General features: G+C 40.2%; 1 protein-coding gene and 1 long non-coding RNA gene across 11 annotated transcripts in view; one reads left to right on the forward strand and one right to left on the reverse strand.

The window, feature by feature from the left end:
- NAV2 (neuron navigator 2) overlaps nucleotides 1–19,380 on the reverse strand; it is a 642,916-nt gene that overhangs the window by 129,203 nt on the left and 494,333 nt on the right. For all 10 annotated transcript variants that reach the window (XM_038406029.2, XM_038406028.2, XM_043516356.1 and 7 more), the window contains 2 exons: nucleotides 7,671–8,778; nucleotides 3,933–4,045 (listed from right to left, as the gene is read on the reverse strand). In XM_038406029.2, the coding sequence (XP_038261957.1) occupies nucleotides 3,933–4,045; nucleotides 7,671–8,778 (1,221 nt within the window). The remainder of the gene's footprint in view (nucleotides 1–3,932; nucleotides 4,046–7,670; nucleotides 8,779–19,380) is intronic.
- LOC122460580 lies at nucleotides 331–17,764 on the forward strand. The gene is made up of 3 exons (XR_006281979.1): nucleotides 331–454; nucleotides 14,736–14,852; nucleotides 16,335–17,764. It is a non-coding gene; the product is annotated as an uncharacterized LOC122460580 (long non-coding RNA).

The raw sequence follows: 19,380 nt of genomic DNA on the forward strand, positions 1-19,380 counted from the left end.
ATATGATGTAGGATTTCATTCGCTGCTGAAAGGAGTTTTCCATTGCCTTGGCCAGACTGAGGAATAGCGTTGCATTGTTAACTTCATTTCATGGGCTTTCTTTGATAAAGTAATCAAATATTTTTGTATTGGACTTTACTCAAACCTCCCAGGTACAATTTTGCTTAATAGCCAGAATGGTTGAGCATATGGCAGCCCACTCCATCCCCCATATGAGCATGATGAACATGTACTTGATAAAGACTGTTCTTTGGAAGATTATAATCTCAGTAGATATCCTTTTCTCATTTTAAATAAATCAAATTGATTATTAGAAAGCTGCTGTTTTGGGAACAAACTAAACCATGTCTATTAATTGCTCCACAGGTGAATGATGTACCAGGTATTCCAGCAAATGCAGCCTGCCCAGCTTCATCCTGATATTTCATTCATGTAAATGAGCTTTACTGAGCAGGTATGGTCACCAGAATGCATTATGATACAGAGAAAGTTTTGTTCTGTTTTTTTCGTAGGAACTCAAATTAATTTCCCTTGCAGGCTGTAACAAATTCAGTACAGCATGATTCATGTTCCAGTAGCAAATTAGTGTATAACAGTATAGAAACCTTCCAAATTAGACCTGCAATTTTATAAAACCTCCTAGGGGCCCAGTGGAATTTATTTTGCTTACTTGTCCTCTGAAATTGATTCATAACCACTTCACTACTAGCTCAGATATATTTTATCGACCTAAAAGCTCCGTAGGTGTTAAAAAGAAGTGACTTATGATTGTTAGTGGTACCAAGGTGTTTGCTGTCAGCATGGAGCATAACCGAACTTGAAAACCTCCACACAGCATATAGAAGAAAAAAACCCCTGCTAATTAGCTAGGATCATTTCACAGCAGGCAATGAGCTCATTCAAAAGGTTTACAACAGACAGCTAAATAGCAAAATGCTTCATAACCGAAATTTTGCTATTTTTGATAATAGTGCAATCTTAATACTCTTGCATGTTCTTTAAGTGAAGCCTTCTTCCATAAAAGCTCCAATGAAACTGAGTTGAACTAATCCACAAAATGGTTAGTTCAATGAGAATCTACACATTAAAATTAAAATTTCTGATTTAAGTAAAGACTGAAAACAGGCTTCAAACAGTTGCTGCTCTTTAAGAAAGCTTCTCACAACCCTTGAAGTAAATTTAGTGCTAGTGTAAGGTGCCAAATTGCTAGCTCTGGAGGATGAAGACCTCCAAGGCATCAGTGCAAATGTCCCATGCTGCTCCACCAATCTGCCTCAGCTCTGACTTGTAGGTATCATCTCTAGGGAAAAGAAAGTAGTTTCATGTTCATCCAGTCCTTGGCCTTTCTGAGATAGACAACAAGGGGCCAATTATTGTCCATGTTAGTGATGTTTTTCCATGATGTGGACGCTCTCTGGGAACCAGATTGATACCAATAATGCATTTCACACAGGCCACCTAGCCATCAGATAGTTATGGCTTCATCACTACTGACCTGACAAGATTGGAAATAGAAACTTAATAGAGCTCAATTCTCTAAGCCATAGAGTCTCTGGGATGTAAACTTTTTACTCTCATTAGTCTGCAAATTATTGCAACACTAAAGAACATTTAACAATAATATTTCTAGGACTATGGCTAATATCTGCTCTTTCCACAGATTATTTCCTTTGTAACTATGAAGGCAAGTTCTAGATAAGCTATTAAGAGCACAGAGAAGAGGCTTAGATGAGGTAAAAGCAGTTAAAGTTGTTTGCTTTGAGACTCACAAAACTAAATTGTGACAATGTTTTTCCAAAGAGAAAGTCATATTCAGACATCAGTTTTAAGCTCTTTAGAAGACCTTATATTGACTTTCATTGAAAATATCCAATTAGACTACACTTAAGACGTTAATCACCTTCTTTACAAGATTCTTCTCTTCATGAATATTCTGTATATATTGTCTGTGAACTGTTTACTTCCATTTCTCCATATATATATATATATATATATACACACACACACACACACTCTTCCCTCTCCACATACACATGTAACTTATTAGCATCAATGTTTGTTACATGCATGAATGAACAAAACAAGAGACATAAAAGACTGATTTATTTCTTAAAATTTTCCTCTCTTTTGGGGTTGAGGAACTGTTTTGTCTGTTCTCCATTAATGCTCCTTGATTAAATACCACTATCTGTTGACTTTGGCTTTAAACAATTTCCTCTTTGGATCCATATTGTTTGATGTAGAGATTGTCCTGCTGTTGTGTACTGTTGGATCTCAAACTAACACGCATAATAAAATAATAATATTTGAACTTAAATAATATCTTCCATTAAGGGCTCTGAAAACCCTCTGTAAACTAGATAATATTACCATTTCACAAATGGATAAAATGAGATATATATTTCATTTTACCCATTTGTAAAATGGAAATAATATACACAGAGTTTGGGAGGATTGCCTAAGATAACACACTGATTAAGAGGCACTATTGAGAAAACTCAGGAAGCCCAATGCTTGTTCCGCCTATTCTAACCAACAATGAACTGCCTCCTATATTTATGTATCACTGCAAGAATGTTCACAAGGACTATATCACTAATGCCATTTGTTTGTCTGTTTAATATTTCATGCATTTACATATAAATTATATATGCAGATATGTGCATACGTGCACTCCTGCTGCTCTCCTCTTCCTCACTGACTCTTCCTCTTGGTTCTTTGACCAGCATGCATGCATGCAGGTGTAAACATGGCAAAGGCAGAATATATAATGAAATTAATATGAAATATGAAATTGAAATATGAAATTAATCCAATTGTGAAATTAATCCAATTATAGCCACATGACTTCCCAATCAGAAGGATCAGTTCCAAAGCTCACATTAGACTGGAGAATGCATAAACTAACTAGATAAAGAACTCTACAGTGATACCTCAATTGTGAGATATGTTAAAGACATACTTAGTTTATAAACAAAGACACACAGTTCTCTAAAAACAGAAAAAGGGATGAAGGGTGGAGACACATCAAAGACTTACAAGCACAACTCACATTTGTACTGCAATGTTGTGGCTAAAAGTCACTTGGTGAACATGTATTGTTAATTATCAGCTATTCCTGGCAGTGGCAGGAATTTTAGAATACACACAACACATGAAATTACTTTATAACCCATAGCATCTTAATCCCAATCAATTTCAGCACATTTCTTATTCAATAGACACAGTAAAGTAAAATTGGTTTTATATTTCTCACTGCAGCAATGGGAATGTTCCCATTAATTTAGTCATCGAATTGATGAATGCTGTAGAGAGATGATTTTATGATAAATTAGAAATTGCCAAAACTCCAAACTTTCAAAACAAGAAATAGCTTGTTAACCTATTGTTTTAAATCTGGGAAATGCAAACATGAGCTGAAGCTAAAGTACACTACTTCTCAAATTATTCAGACGGAATGTGACAATGTTGGGGTTTCCCCAAAGTTATAAACTAATGCAAAATGCCAAAGGAATGAGCTTTATCTAATCCACAGTCTCTGAAGTCTGATATACTAAAAAATGGAAAACATATCAGATACATGGTTCCTTAGGGGCTTTTGAGGAATATTTTAGTCTAATCTGGCAAGATGTTGATTGTCTGCTGCAAGGTGCTAAAGCAAGGTATTAACTACTCTCAATTCCCAATGATTTCCGTGCTCGGTATCTTGTAGAACTAAGCCTCTGGTGTCCAAAACTCTGATCTTTACCCAGTTTCTGTTTCTGAAGGACCAAATATTAGAACTCATCAAAAACAAGGCACTAGGAATAACCACATATATTAAATTGCCCCCTAAAGAGAGGAGAAGCAAACTTCATTTAGCCCAGTCTCATTCATTATATAATTATATAATTCACACATAATTAGTTATCTAGACATCTTCCAGGACCTACCTGAAAGGTCTTCGAGACCAGGCTGTCCAGTTTTAGTGTAAAGAACAGTATCCATGCTCACCCCTCCCGTGCCGGACTCAGCTGTTACATTCCCTTCATTGTCTGTCTGTGATCTTAAAGGCAACACAAATAGAGATATGCAGTCACTCACCACCAAAAATATACCACTTATAACATTGATAAAACTGCACCCTCCATCATCCACTGTGTCCTTTTCTCTAGAATACACTAGCAGACTGACTTTACATAATTCATTAGTCCCATGTTGAGCTATGTCCTAGAAACGGAAACAGGCACTGAACTGTAAAAAAAAAAATGAAATATTCATAGTCAAACTGTAGACTTCACAGACCCCCAGACACTAAGACATCTCAGATTTTCAGCAGCACACACTGGGCTGAAACCCTGATCTTCCTTAACAATAGAGTTTATAAGTGACAGTTCTTCACACCTGTGCAGAATTCCGTTTGTTAACTAGCAATCCACCAGTTCTTTTTTTAAAAGAAACAAATAGGTAAAATAAAACAATAACAATTGACTGCAAGAAGAACTTTGGACATGGTATTATTCAGAGGAAGGTGTTTTTCTAAGAATCTGCTTTTCAGTTATGTATTAGTATAAATCTGTGATCACTTCATTTTACTGGTTACACTGTGTTTTGGATCAGAGGACCACAGCAGTTAGCAGTTAGAAGTGCAGCCTCCTTTAAGTGCAAGAAAGAGTTCCTAGATAGGAGGACACAGAAGGTACTTTACTGATACTACTCTTGATCTCTGCTAAAAGACCATGTGGAAACATACAGGAGGGTATAATAATTTCTCTGTTTGCAGCTTAAAAAAAAGAGGAGGAGAAGTATATTTACAACAGATTATCTGCTTGTCAGCTCCTTGTGTAGGGGTTGTGAACAGGGGGAGGGGATGGCTAGATTGTTCCTGCTCTCCAGTGATTTCCAAATAGTGAACAGGCCCCTTACAGCTATTGCCTACTGAGATAGTTTAGAACAAATATGAGGCCTCTCTTGTTACATCTCAGTGTAGCAGTCTGTCCCCTTCTAGTGTTGGCTGGGCCACAGATACAGGTTGATGAGCCTAACATAGACTTAGCTAACAGAGCTGGATCTTTGAATTCACGCAGTAGAGACCCATGCATTAACATCCCGATGCGCCAGATTCAAACCCTGCTGCTGACATCCCACCCTGAGGGCAGGACTCCAACATCAAGATACACTAGCTCCTTTGGAGTCCCCTACAGCTGTGTCTAGCACATACTGTCTCTTTGCGGCAGAGACCATAATTTTGTTCTGCATCTGTACAGCTTCTAGCGCAGTGAGGTCTGGGTCCATGGCTGGGGCTCCTAGGCACTATGGTAATATGAATAAATAACAATAACAGTCATAGGCAGAGTTTAAAGTTTGGAACATAAACTTTAAAATGATGCTACACATTATATTCTTCAGGTCTTCTGAATAGTTACACACTATTAGTGATTGGATCCCTTTTTATTAAGCATGGATTTATTTTTTCTCTTCATTTTTCAAGAAAACAAGATGATACATTTTGACCTTTAGCTTTGACTTCTGGCTGGGCAAGTAAATATGATTTTTTTTTCAAGTCTGCAGCAGTTTTTCTGGCAGAGTTGTACAGTTTGTTTTGCATTCTTTTGAAAGGTCAAATAAATATTATCTTGAGACTACCAATCTGTTATTAGAGTTATAAAAATTGTATGGTTAGCAGCTCAGCTGCTTTCATGCTTCAGATGATACTGGTACTGAAAACACTGAATGGAGATCAGCTCCAAGTCAGTTATTACACTGGATTTTATTTTAGCTTTTTCATCAGGATATTATAGTCATAAACAGACACAAATCCAATGCCTAACTCACCCTTGCATGTTCATGGGGGTACGAAATGTCACAATTGAGAGCTGATCATGGATACTGGGAGAGTATTTGAGAGGCCAGCTCAAAATGTTTTTTAATTTTGTGCCCATTTTTTCAAAAGTGTGTGTGTATATATACATAATGAGCACTACCTGGCCTTTTGGCTAGTATGCAAATCAGTTTAACATATGTTATGTCCTATGTTGGGGGACAGGCTCAAACACAGAGATCATTTAAATCTTTATCTACAGCATTATAATGCTAAAAACTGCACTGGCACTCTCCAGCTCAAAACACAGAGCTGCAGCCTTAATGGGTTTGTAAACAAACAGCAGGCTTGGTTCAGCTCGCCATCAGGCAAGTGTAAGATGCTGCACTGGTGATGATTTAAAAATAGTGGGTTTTGGAGCAGGGTGAATCCAGAAATTTTAATGTGTATTTTAATAGTGGCACCAAGAAGAATGAAATATTAATATGTATTTTAATCAGGTTAATCACTCACAGGTGGCTCTAGAGTAACCAGATATCCTGATTTTATAGGGACATTCCCTATATTTGGAGCTTTTCATAGAATATCAGGACTGGAAGAGACCTCAGGAGGTCATCCAGTCCAACCCCCTGCTCAAAGCAGGGCCAATCCCCATTTTTACCCCAATCCCTAAATGGCCCCCTCGAGGATTGAACTCACAACCCTGGGTTTAGCAGGCCTGTGCTCAAACCACTGAGCTATCCCTCCCCCATATATTTCGCTTATATAAGCGTCTATTATTCCCCCCCCCATTTTTCACACTTGCTATCTGGTCAGCCTAGGTGGATCATTTTCATGCGCTGCCACAGCAGAAAGCATGCACAGCTTTTTACAAATATCCTGTACAATGCAAAAAAACAGTATTGGCCTGACTGTGCCCAGCAATGGGCAGGTGCCCAAGAGGAGGGGGCAGAAGTCACAAGGATCCCACTTTATGTTCCCATATAGGGGCCAAGCACACTATCAATCCTTTTGCTTCCCTGAGTGCAAGGACTGTTCCATGCACCTTTGCTATAGATCTCTGGATGAAGCAGCGCTATGGCCCAGCTCCCGAGTCAACACCTACCAACAGAGCAAAACCCACTCACGGGGAAATGAATGCTTGACCCTAACCAAGGATTGAGCTGCAGCCATGCTCTTCCTTCACTCCTAGGCCTCATCTCCACTAAGGACATTTTCTAAACATATCTCAGCATTGCAAACACTGAGCTAGCTTCACTACTATTAGCAACATCACGAGCACCTGTGTAGAAGGGCCACCAACTCCTGCAACCATCTTTAACACGATGACATATAAAAGCCAGTCTAATCAACACAATGTTAAAAATGGCCAAAGCAGCAACTGGACCATCTACACTAGGGCGCCAAACAGGGCGAAGTTCAGCGGAGCTGAACTGGTGTCTCCAACAGTTGGATGTTTTAGACAGAGCCTTATAGACATCATACCCACCTAAGGCACAACGCCTATAGAAGCTCCCAGTGGTACACTGCTATTTCACTCTACCCACCACAGGCTAAGACTGTCACAGCTGAACCATATAAACATTACATCAAAAGCACACACACTGTATACATACTATTAATATGCCAGTGTCATAAAGTCAGTGTTAAGCGAACACGGTATCTGAGTCAGGAATCATTTACTTATTAACTGTTGGGAACTATAACTATCTCAGCAATGACTGCTGGGTTTTAACAATAACTTGATAAATTATGTCACTTTTTAAAAGAACTGTCAGCACCAATGCAACTGCTGTACAATTTTTCTCCCCCTGCCTCCACGTAACCATATCATAAATAGATAAAAAATTTCAGGTTAAAAACACCCTACCTGTACATGAAAGGAGCTACTGTGGCAGTGTTCGGGTGGTTGTATTGCTGTTGTGGATGAGGTAGCTGAACACTCACAGTATTGCTTCCGGTAGTCTGTGTGGTACTCACTAGCCCATTGACAGCTTGGGTGCTGCTGCTACTGTTAAGAGCAGACACCCCTCCTATCCCTTTTCCTTCTGAGGAGGCTAAACTTGAAGTGGAACTAGAATTCCTGCTGTCTAGTTGGGTCTTCTGATGAGAGAGCCCTGAGCCAGGTTTCCCACTACGGCTTCTCTCACCTTCCTTTGCAGAAGTTGGGGCACTTGAGGATTTCCCTGTGGTGTTTTTCATTCCTGGTTTTGGTATGCCACTGTGCGAAGGGGCAGAGGCCTCCTTCTTGGCACTATTCAGCTTTCCTCCTTTAGGAATAAAGCTTGCAATCTTGGAGGACTTTTTTGGCATCTCTGTTGTAGCTAGTGCTGTCTGTTCTTCTTTTGGCTCCTCTTTCATCTCCTGCTTCTCTGTTACGGATATCCTTTTTGCAATGTCTTTGCTTTTATCCCTTTCCTTCTCTTTCTGCTTCTCTTTCTCATTGCCCTTCGGGGAACTTTTCTTATTAGTCAGTGCCCGGCTAAAAGTTCTTTGTGCAATGCCCTTCAGTGCAATTTTGGGGCTACTGGATGTTGGTCCTGGGTTGTTCATATTTTGATTTACAGCATCTATCTCTTCACTTTCCTCAAAGCTGGGAAGTGCCTCTAGTGTTTCACAGCTAGTGTCCCGAGACCCTGAGCACTCAAGGGATGTTCCTCCTGCTTTGGAGCCTCCTTTGCTATTGAAGAGTTTTAATTTCTCAAGCATGGATTTTTGACCATTGGGAGTTGCTTTGACCATTTCTGAAGGTGGTTTTGGAGACTCTGGAATTGGCTGCTTTACAGATAACATGGAAGACGTGGCTGTGTGCTTCGCACTAAGGGACTTGCTGCGCCAGGGTTTAATGGCAGAACTGGGCTGGGGTATGGCTGATGAGTTATTGCAACTGACAGCATTTGTACTGCTGCTGCTTTGAACTGAAGATGGTACATTTTCATTCATTCCCGTGGACTGGGAGGCTGTACTGTCTGCTGGCTCTGGGAAAAACAAACAAAAACAGTAGTACCTGGTATTAAAACAGCTCTGATTAATGCAATTCCTTTCCACCATAAAAGGGCTGGTGTTTTAGACTACTACTATTAGGAAAGAAAGAGAGATTTCTCATTGTATTACAATACAAGTTGTATTACAAACTACAGCAGTGTCACTAAACAAAATAAGACTTCTGATTTTTTTCTCCCTTCAATAAAGTAGCAAACTCTCACTATGGCAATTTAAATTTATTCATAGTTTTACAAACACACCTAAATGAAGTTAAACATGCAAAAGCCAGATGTGTTTGAGAGAGTCCTGTAGATATACACTGCATCTTCATTAGCAATTACATTTGCATTATTATCTGACCAAGGCTTTCCCTCTGCTTTTAGAAAAATCCTTACTGTTCAAGTTCATTTCTTAGAAAAACCTCAAGTGTATTTAAAAAGAAAAACTGCATGGAAAAAACAAAACAAAACGCAACAAAAAAACAACCCTGAAGTTATTTCCAATTAATGGTGGTTTCAAATTCTGATATCCATTAAAACCAGAGGCAATCCCATTCTGCAAAAATCAAACCAATTGTGTCCTTATTCATAGAGTGAACCTAAGTGATACATTTTTATCTAATAACTACATCCAACTGTAAGAAGAGCTAGTGTCAGTAACTGCAAATACTTCTTCAGTGAGCATGAATCTCGTTTATTTAGTTTTTTTGAATGTTACTTGCTTTTCTTAAATAATAAGTTCAAGAGAGCTTGAAAATCACACTGGCTTACTCACCTATCAGTGGCCACTTCTCCTCTTCTGAAGTGTTTCTTTGCAAAGTTTCCCTTCTGGAGACTTTACTCTCTCAATTATCACAAATATGTTTTCTGTTAAACGGCTCATGTTTCCAATTAACTTTTGTCATCCCTAACTGTTCGGCTGCCCAGCAGCCTGCTGGGGATTAACGGCTTTTACCTATATTTCCCTGCCCTCTAGCAATAAAGTAAACTGAATATAGAGCTGCTTTTTTTAATTTAAAAATAAACAGCAGTTGAGAACGTATGTTTTCAGCAGCAGGAGCAGCACTGTGAATTCAGTTCTGTAAATCATGAACCGCTGCAACCACACAGGGGCTGTTTTACTTCACTTTCAGCTGCTCACTGAAGATATAGCTTTGTTAACCTCACTCGTATGATCCAAACCAGACCTCCCGAAGATTTAAAGCACATACATCTTTATGACTTAGTGTAGATCTGTGTTTCTAGGAGTATTGGAGATCCCTTTATAATACACTCAGAGTCATTTCACATTGTTATGTATCAAATGGAATAACAGGAATTAATGGTACTTTTTTTTAAAAAGAAAAGACAGTACTTAAATGGGAAGATTTCCAGTGCTCTGTTATTAACTATCAACTACTAGAGTGGCTGGTCTTTCTAGCCCTTTCTTCTGGAAAGTGTTTCTCAGGTAGATGGAGAGAGGCAATGGTTACCTCAGTATAAAGGGGCACCAAGGGATTGATTCTGAATGCATTTACCACAGGTTTAACTAGAGCCACTCTATTGACTTCAATACAGTTACTCCTAATTTACTCCAGTGTAGGAGCAGAATCAAGTCCCAAGTGTTCCACATTCTATTCTACCAGGTGGTGCTTGAGTGCCACTCTCTCTGCCTGAACTCAGCATTCCAGGCTCAATCATATGGATTAGGGAGTGTGGAGCAAATGCATTGGATGGTGTAGGAGTCACAGAGGGAGCAATGACACTGCTTTTCACGCCATGTTTCTGGCAGTAACTTGGTTCTCTTTACTGCCACTTCCCCCACCCATAGTAAGGAGGAAGCAGGGTAAGAATTGTGCCTGAATCACAGTGCCTCTAAGGATACATTTACACAACATACCACTGGCAGCGGTGCGTAGCATACATGTAGCTACACTCGTCAATGAAAAGCATACCACGTCCACACTGCGGTGCGTCAGCTAAACGTCAGCAAAAAGCTCTGGTGGGAAAGTAGGGGGAAAAGCTTTAGCAGCTCCTTGCTGCCAGAGCCTTTCACTACTGCCAGAGTTGCTCCAGCAGCAGAGAGCTGCCAGAGCCTTCCCTGTAGCAGAAAAAGGCTCCAGCTGCGAGGAGGCAGCAGGACACTACCCTCGTACAAATAGCAGTGTAGATAGAGAGACAGGACTTGGGCGAGTAAAGAGCCACATAGGGTAATGTATTCAGGTATGTATACACATACCCTTCATGTGTGTCTAATCTACTCACCTAAGCCATGCTTCACCATCTACATTATTTATACCCATATTAGGGGGACCCGTGTGGGTATGTACACTACATACTGCTGAAAGAAGGGTGCATTGTAGATGCGCTCTAAGGGTATATCTACATTGCAATTAGACACTGGTGGCTGGCCTGTCCCAGCTGACTTGGGCTGGGGCTAAGGGGCTGTTTAATTGTGGTGTAGATGTTCGGGCTCAGGCTGCAGCCTGAGTTCCAGGACCCTTCCCCCTCACAGGATCTTACAGCCTCTACACCACAATTAAACAGCCCCCTAGCCCAAGCCCTGCAAGCCCAAGTCAACTGGCATGGGCCAGCCATGGTTTTTTTAATTGCAGTGTAGACATACCCTAAGGGTTACTCTTGGGGTGGTGCAGCTTCTGAACTATACCTTGCTGAGGGCTGTCCCTAAAGTAACAATCTAGCCCAATGGGACCATGGAGTAAGATGCAGCTCAGCATGTGTAAAGAACCTGGCTCTTTGAAAATACTGATGAACACTCCAGCTTTTTTTTTTCACAACTAAACCTGTGAACATTAGAAATTGTGTGTGTGTGTGGTGGGGGAGACAGCTGTTAAAAACTTAAGAAAAAAATAAAACTCCTTTATGGCATGAAAGCTGCCATTTTTCTGCTACAAGACAGAAAGTAAAAAGTTAGGAAAAGAAACTAATTCAGCATTCAAATAAAAGGAAAAGGTATTGGATTTAGACCACCAATTTTAGATAAGCGTCAATAAATGATTTTTAAAGATAGGTCAGTTAACTCTACATTTGTTTTAATATACTGTAGCTTTTAATCACTTTGTTAAGTGATTTCAAATGAGGATACTAAAAAATGGCATCTAAGAAATGGTCTGTCTCTAATCAATGTACATTTTCCCTGCTTCTTTTTTCGCCAAGTACTAAGATTAGATTAGTCCACCAGACCATGCTTTATCTGACTCTTCCTGCAACCTTACTTCCGGACTATATCTCACCAATACTCTGGAGGAGTGGCCTTGTATATTCAGGGAGACTCCTAAAGTATTATCCCCATTAAACAAAGGGAAAACTTTGTTACAGAAATTAAGTGACTTGGAAAAGGCTACAAAGGGAATAGTATCAGAGCTAGGGTTAGAACTCAGGAGTTCCTGGTTCTCAGTTCCCCTCTCAATTTCTCCCTTTTCCCGTCTACTCAATCCCAACTCTCCCCACCCCAACTTCTCTCTCACAAACACAGTGGCCACCGGTCCCTCACCACACACACTTAAATGTGGGACCCAATTTTCCTCTCACTTATACACATGTAAAACTAGTGTAACTCCAGTAACTTTAGATGAGGTATTCCTGATTTATGCCAGTGTCAATGAAATCGGAATTAGTCCCTGTTGTGAAACACTGGAGTATTGTAATAGATTTTGGGGTGCGGGAGAGGGTTGGAATAAGCAATGAACCAGTATAATGCTATCATTAGTTTCTGCATCTGATACTTTCAGGGAAAACCATTTGAACTCCATGAATGTTTGACTTTGCATCTCTGCTTTTATTAAAAGATGTGCAAAACCTCATGAAGCCAGATAGCCAAATTAAAACTGTTCTGTGGGGGAAAAAAATTGCTTCAACATAAAAAAATTCCAATCATCTAGGATTATCTGTTCCTTTGTTACAACCAGCTTGCCAAATGTTTTTATTCCTACTACAACCAACCACTTATACTGGTAAAAGAATTGGGTTTTGCTCTAAAAGTGTGTATTAAAATGTTCTTTTTCCTTAAAAAAAAAAAAAAAAAAAGCAGATACCCCAGCATAGCAGATACACTAGTATGAACAGAAAGGTTAATTCAAAAGAGCATAGACCTGATGAAAAGTTGAGTGAGTTTTATGCTAAGTTTATTAATTCCCTTGTGTTCCTTTGTGGGGGAGATATTTTCTTTCCTCGGCAGCCTACATTAACTAAATTGACAATAAATGAAATGTGTTCTAAACCAAAAGACAGCATAGGCTAAATAATCATTTCTCTCCTCATTTCAAAGACAAAATGTTGGCCTGAAGTCCATTTTATTCCCAATGTTTCTGTTAAAAAGATGTTGGTGGTCTAGTACCAATGCCAATATACACTGTAATATGGGTAAATCAGATTTCAGCTGCTCTTGTAAAACCTTAACTGCATCGCAGACCTATCAATTTGTGATGAGAAAAGAAAATCTAGAGTCTTATGATTTAAATTAGCCACTTAAATCTTTGAGAGCACATATTATAATAAGGTATAGAGAAAATATATGCTCTTTTCTACAATTTGTCAAGCTAAATCTAAACAAGTGCATTCTCATTTGTTTCAACTGAAAACCATCTGAAATGCAGTCACTAGAAGCAGCAAAAAGCAGCACTTACACAGATGATGTTCTCAGTAAAAAGGTCAAGATCTTTACAGTATCTTTCCATTAAAGCAAATAAAGGCATGTCCCTTGATTTCAGAGCTACGGGGAACAAACAAAATGTTCTCATGAAAAGACAAATCCTTAGTCCAATGCATAGTTTAAGTAACCAGGCTACATTCTGTGTAATAGATGCAGAGAAGAGAGAAATCCACACTTTAAGTCCAGGTTAGAAAGTGGTAGTAGACCTGTTCTGTGGTCATTATTGTAGTCTCAGAATGGCAGAAGGCTGTTGTGTTGCTCCATTCCCAGGATAGAGGAATGACTGGTGTATCTTGATTCCTCCCCCATCCAGCCACCAAACCATCCTCTTTCCAGGCAGTACTGAAGGAGTACAGCAAAGGCGGCTTCAGACCAAATAGCCACCTCTGCCTTATTAGTGATTCATCATGCTCGGTAAACAATGCTTAGGGGTTATTGAAGCTTACATATTTCTATCAGGAGTCTACTGTAAAAGTGGAATTTTTCCACAAGCCTAAGTAATGAGACCATGTACAGAGGAATCTGCTTAATGAGCTAGCTCTGCACATGGCCTTTGTCAAAATTAGCCAACTTTATGATTAACAAAAAAGGTACCATTTCAATAGTAATGCTGCTGGCTATGGAGCTGTAGTGAGTATACTGCCGGACTGAGCAGGCCCTCTGATACAGGAGGGTGCACTCTCTGCACTGGAATAGTGACTGAGCCTATATCAGCGGAACCACATGAGGTGCACCATTATTTTTTTTTCTTTAAAAGCAGAGATTCCCAGAAAGGGAAATGCTCTGCGATCCCATAGTGAAGTGTACAACAAACATCTCATTTAACTGAAAAGAAATACACTTCACTGAACTGGATAGAATCACTTGCTTCCACTTTTACCCATTGGATTTCTGTTAAGATGTTTCCCCCTTTAAAGGGATTTAATTTACTGTAATATGAAACAAAAGTCACATTTATTCCTTGAAATCTGGAGCATTATTTTCCCCCAACAGGAGGTAAGCTCTATTTGGTAAACTTCAATTGCTGTGTTGGATACTCAGCACTTCTGAAAACCAGGCCCAAGATGTGTGGAAATGTCATTCAGGAAACTTTCACATTTCCGCAAAGTCCTCTTTTATTCACTTTGAGCTGCAGTATTTGAAACAACAGTTCAGTTGTTTGTGGGTTTATTTAATTAAGATTCAGCAGTTTCTGAGAGTGGGGGAAGGGGGGGGGAAGCTGGAGCCCAGACCACACTTTTCTCTCATTGTCTTGACATAACTGACTAAGACACTTGAATTCCTTGTTGTTTTTGTTTAGTTACAGTAAAACTCAAAAGACTCTCCACATGACTGGCTAAGAACAAGACCAGAGGGACCTTTATCATCCGGATACAAGTTATGAAATAATGAAACAAGTGGACTGCTTTCAAAACCGGTGAGTTTTTAATTTAAACCTAAACAAATACCACCCCTGTTCATTGTTCTTAAAGATTTCTCTCATTTGTAAAAATAAATCCCTGAAGGCCTGGGGTGACAGAGCCATCAAAAGGCATTAATAGGCTGCAGACAAGGGGCTGTAACTGCACCCCCTCACTTGGATGATGTACATAATTTAATATTCAGTGTTCCAATCTGGGTCCACTTTAACTGCAGTCAGAACACTGATATAGAAATGGCAGGCACTAGGAAAAATTTAGACTGATAATACTGAGCAGGCACTCAGACATCACACTAGACAATATTTGTTACTGAATGACTTACTCTGCCAATCAGTGAAGTTGTGTAACATGCAACAGTAACAATAAAGTGATAGTAACATTGATAGGGTTGCCAATTTTGGTTTGGATGTATTTCTGGAGGTTTCATCACGTGACATAATCTGTAATTAAAGATTAATCTTTAATTCTGGAGACTCCAGAACAATCCTGGAGGGTTGACCACCCTAAATATTGGTATGCCTAGTTTCTCTCTCTTGTTCTCTGCCTGCGGAACACAAAGTTTAATCTCCTGAGGACTAAAATGTTTTAGTTTAACTGCAGTCTTTGGGCTTATTTGTATGAGATGTAATGGTCTGCAACAGGCAGGAGATGAGACTAGATCAGGAGTGGGCAAACTACAGCCTGTGGGCCGAATCCAGCCCATCAGGGCTTTGGATCCAGCTCGCAAGATTGCCACCCCTGTGGCACCATGGGCCCCATGCCACTACTGAAAGCGGCTGGCTCCAAGTCCCTGCGGCCCCTGGGGGAGGGAAGATAGAGAGCTCTGTGCGCTGCCCTCACCTGCAGGTACTGCCCCATGCAGCCCCCATTGCTCACCCCTCTGCCACCCCGGAGCTGCTCCAGGTAAGTGGCCTGGGCTGGAGCCTGCACCCCAAACCTCTCCTGCACCCCAGCCCCCTGCCACACTCCTGCCCTGAGCCCCTTCAGCCTCTGCCTTGAGCCGCCTGCTGTACCCCTCCTGCACCCAACTCCTGCTCTGAGTCCCCTTGTACACCACACACTCCCTCCCACACCCCAAACCCCTGCCCCAACCTTACATTCATGGCCCTGCATGCAATTTCCCTACCCAGATGTGGAATGTTGGGCCAAAAAGTTTGCCCACCCCTGAGCTAGATGATCTGATGGTCTAATATGCCTTAAACTCTCTCTAGATATAAGATATCAACACATTTTAAGTGAGTGAGTCTATCTGAAATCTGTATCTGTACAAATACTTGGCTAATGTTTGTGTTCATACCAATGCACACTCACAAACACAAAATCTGTTAATCTTGGCTACCAAAAATGGCCAGTGCTCACAGGCGTGGTCTTTTCTGCTGCACCTGCTGTAGTTCTATGAGCAACTCCCTCTTATAGGCCAGGATTTCTTCCATCTCTGCTTTCTGACCAATGAGATTGCCTTTCCCTCCCTGACCTAGTTGGTTTATACAAGGTCTGGTAGCTGGAGTGGAGAAAAAAGTCTGCAAGCACAGAAGAGTTTCAGCATGGACATTTTATGTACTTTCTAGTACTTCACCACATAAAGGTCCAGACTGTGCCTCAAAGCCACAGCCTGCGTTGGAGGGAAGGATGGAGCATACCGTAAGCAACAGCCCTAAGGAGGAATTTTATTGAGTCATCCGGATTTCCTGCTGGGGTGCAAGTACAGTAGTGGCAGATGTGCCACTCCAGGAGACAGTGCAGCATGCACTCTGCTCTACCTCTGCAACTTTGTAAACTGATGTGAAGAAAGGGTGGGGCCATGGCTTCATTCTCATCCTGCCCCTCCCAGGGAGGTTAGGATACTAGCAAGTATGCATTTTTCAGCTACACTATTGCTGGCCCCTACACAGGAACTGAATGTTGGGGAAGATAATTATGCAGGCTCAGCAAAGAGCCCGAAGACTGAATGGACCACGCAGACTTAACTACCTTCTTGCCTTAGAGATGTCCCTTCCAGGTGAGGGTGGAAACACACTGGCATTTGTGCAGCAGTGTTGGAAACTAGCATTACTGCTGTGTGTGTCCTGTGGTTGAGTAGTGGACTTCAGTTTTTGTGGCTGCCCATCTGAATCAATTCACTCAGCAATAAATACATGCAAATTTATATTAAAAAAATTAAAAACTGGCAATGTGTAATAATTGTTGCAGCACTGATCAAATAACCAGGACATTCTGGGCCAGATCTTCAGCTGGTATAAATCAGCATAGTTCCATTGTCATCAAGGTTCTCAAGATTAGGTTTAAGCTTCACTATGGGTTTGGATTTATTTTCCTGCTGAACTGTGCAAACTAAGGACACCAATTAAGTTTCCTGGCTTTTGTTGGCTGTTTCAAAATGTTATTTAAATGTAGTTTTATTTTGTTTTTAATATTTCTAAAGTTTATACCAACTATGGCAAAGTTTCTGTCTTGTATAAGTCTATTTCAGTTGTTATTGAAACTTCAGACTCTTTCTGTTTAGGTAAAAAGATCTGGGCATATTTTGCAATGCCAAATTCAGCCAGTTAAACAGCTGTAAGATTAAACACGGACATGATTTACTTCATAATTGTATCTTGTCCTGTAACTGTATTGTACTGCTGGATTTACTCTGCAATGTCTTTAAGCTTCCCCATGGATATATACACAATGTAAACACACTGTCAAGATTAACTGAGATGGACCAATTGTCCTCTAAAAATACATTTAATGAATGAGAAATAAATAGTAGGATAGTGGCTAGTAAAAACTGCACAATGTGGATTTATTAAAGTGCAACAAAAATCATAAAATTAAAATCACATCAATAAATAAATAATTAAAAGAAGAATTCACAATGAAATGTTGTAGAGTAAGATTCTAGGCTAACCAAGAAATTTGAAGCTTAATTGAGAATTAGAAATGTATATACACTGTAGTCAAAACTCCTTTCCAGTTTCCTTAAGAAGCATTTTAATGCTTCACCACTATTACATTATGTTTGCTCTAATTAGGAGCCTCAATATAAGAAGGAGAATATAGAGATTTCCTAGTACAGCAAGTAAGATTTAACAGACAGAATTAAGAATGGTATGAGGTGTATTTTCATTGCAAAAATACTGCTGCTCTGGCCATTTCTCCTGCTGCACCCAGAAGACGGAGAAGCTCAGGTGAAGCTGCTGCCAGCTGGTCACCTTCAGGTCACTACTTAACATTGTAAAGGCCTTTGTTAATTTCCATGTTACTTCTACCTGCTGGAACTGAGCAGAGCAGCAAAACTATTGGCAACTGGGTGAAACTGCTTGATGTCAAACTACTTTCTAAAGTTTGGCAGGAGAATGCAAGGGACTAAATCAGGGCTTTTTAACAGATGAGGGGGTGCTATCCCTCAGGACTGTATAAATCAATGCCATTAGTATAGCCCTAGTATAGGTATTTGCTGAGGCAACTAATCAGCATTGGGAGATAACCTTATGACAGGACTCAGTGAACTCTCCTTACCGTTTTTGATCTGAGAATATATGCTGCAAAGCTGTGGTGATTTTATCAAAATCTTGCAACAAAATTCTTACCATTTCCTGAGGAGAAATTTTACTCTTTGTGCAGACCAAAATGGCAGCACCACGTGTATCCTAGAAGCGGATACAGAAGTGTACAGCAATTTGCTACATTTTGGGGGATCCATGATTGGTGTGAGTGTGAGACTCTTACGTACATAAAGCTATTTCTAAACAACTGTTAAGCACTACTGAGTCAACTTTTACTAACCCAATCCAATCTATTCTCTTCCTTTTTGTAAAGGGAATGCAGGCTTATAAACAGAGACACAAGAATGTGAGCCATTGCTGCTATTAAAGATGCTGTGCACACGGAAAGGTGATCCCATAGACACTAAGGAGTATGTTTCCCAAGAGAAGCCTTGGTACTTCAGCTCTTTGACTGTAATTAAATCCAAAAGAAATCAAACTACTAAATCCACCCATGAAAAATACTATGAAATTTGCCCCTAAAATTACAGGAATAAATTGTATTTAAAAACCAACTCCTACAACATTCATTAGTAACTGTTTGTAACACACAAACCCATATGTGCCAAATCCTGTGGACCTTGTAACGCAGCCCTCACTCAGGCAAATTCTTACTAAAGTCAATGAGAGTTCTGCCTGAAGAATGACAAAGTAAAAACTGAGAGCTAGATCATGACTAGCATCCATACAGGGCTGTAATGGCTTTCCTTGCAACACAGCTGTATAACACCAACCTGGATCTTGGGTCAGGATACAGGGTGAAGGTGGGCAGGGGCTGTGGGAGTAGGCTTGGGGGAGATGGACAGCAGATGAAGCCACACCCCCACTCCCATGCACTAGCTAATGCAGCTGGCTGGATGCAAGATGGAGAGAAAGTTGCAACTAGTAAAAGGCTAATACAACATCCTCCCGTTCCTCTGTGGAAAAGAGGCACTCCAGAGAAATTTTGATTCAGAGGTGTGTTTCTGGGGCATAATTCCTTTCAATCTAGTCTTGG

This window comes from Dermochelys coriacea, chromosome 6 (genome assembly GCF_009764565.3).
Source record: "Dermochelys coriacea isolate rDerCor1 chromosome 6, rDerCor1.pri.v4, whole genome shotgun sequence".
In the NCBI taxonomy this organism is placed as follows: Eukaryota; Metazoa; Chordata; order Testudines; family Dermochelyidae; genus Dermochelys; species Dermochelys coriacea.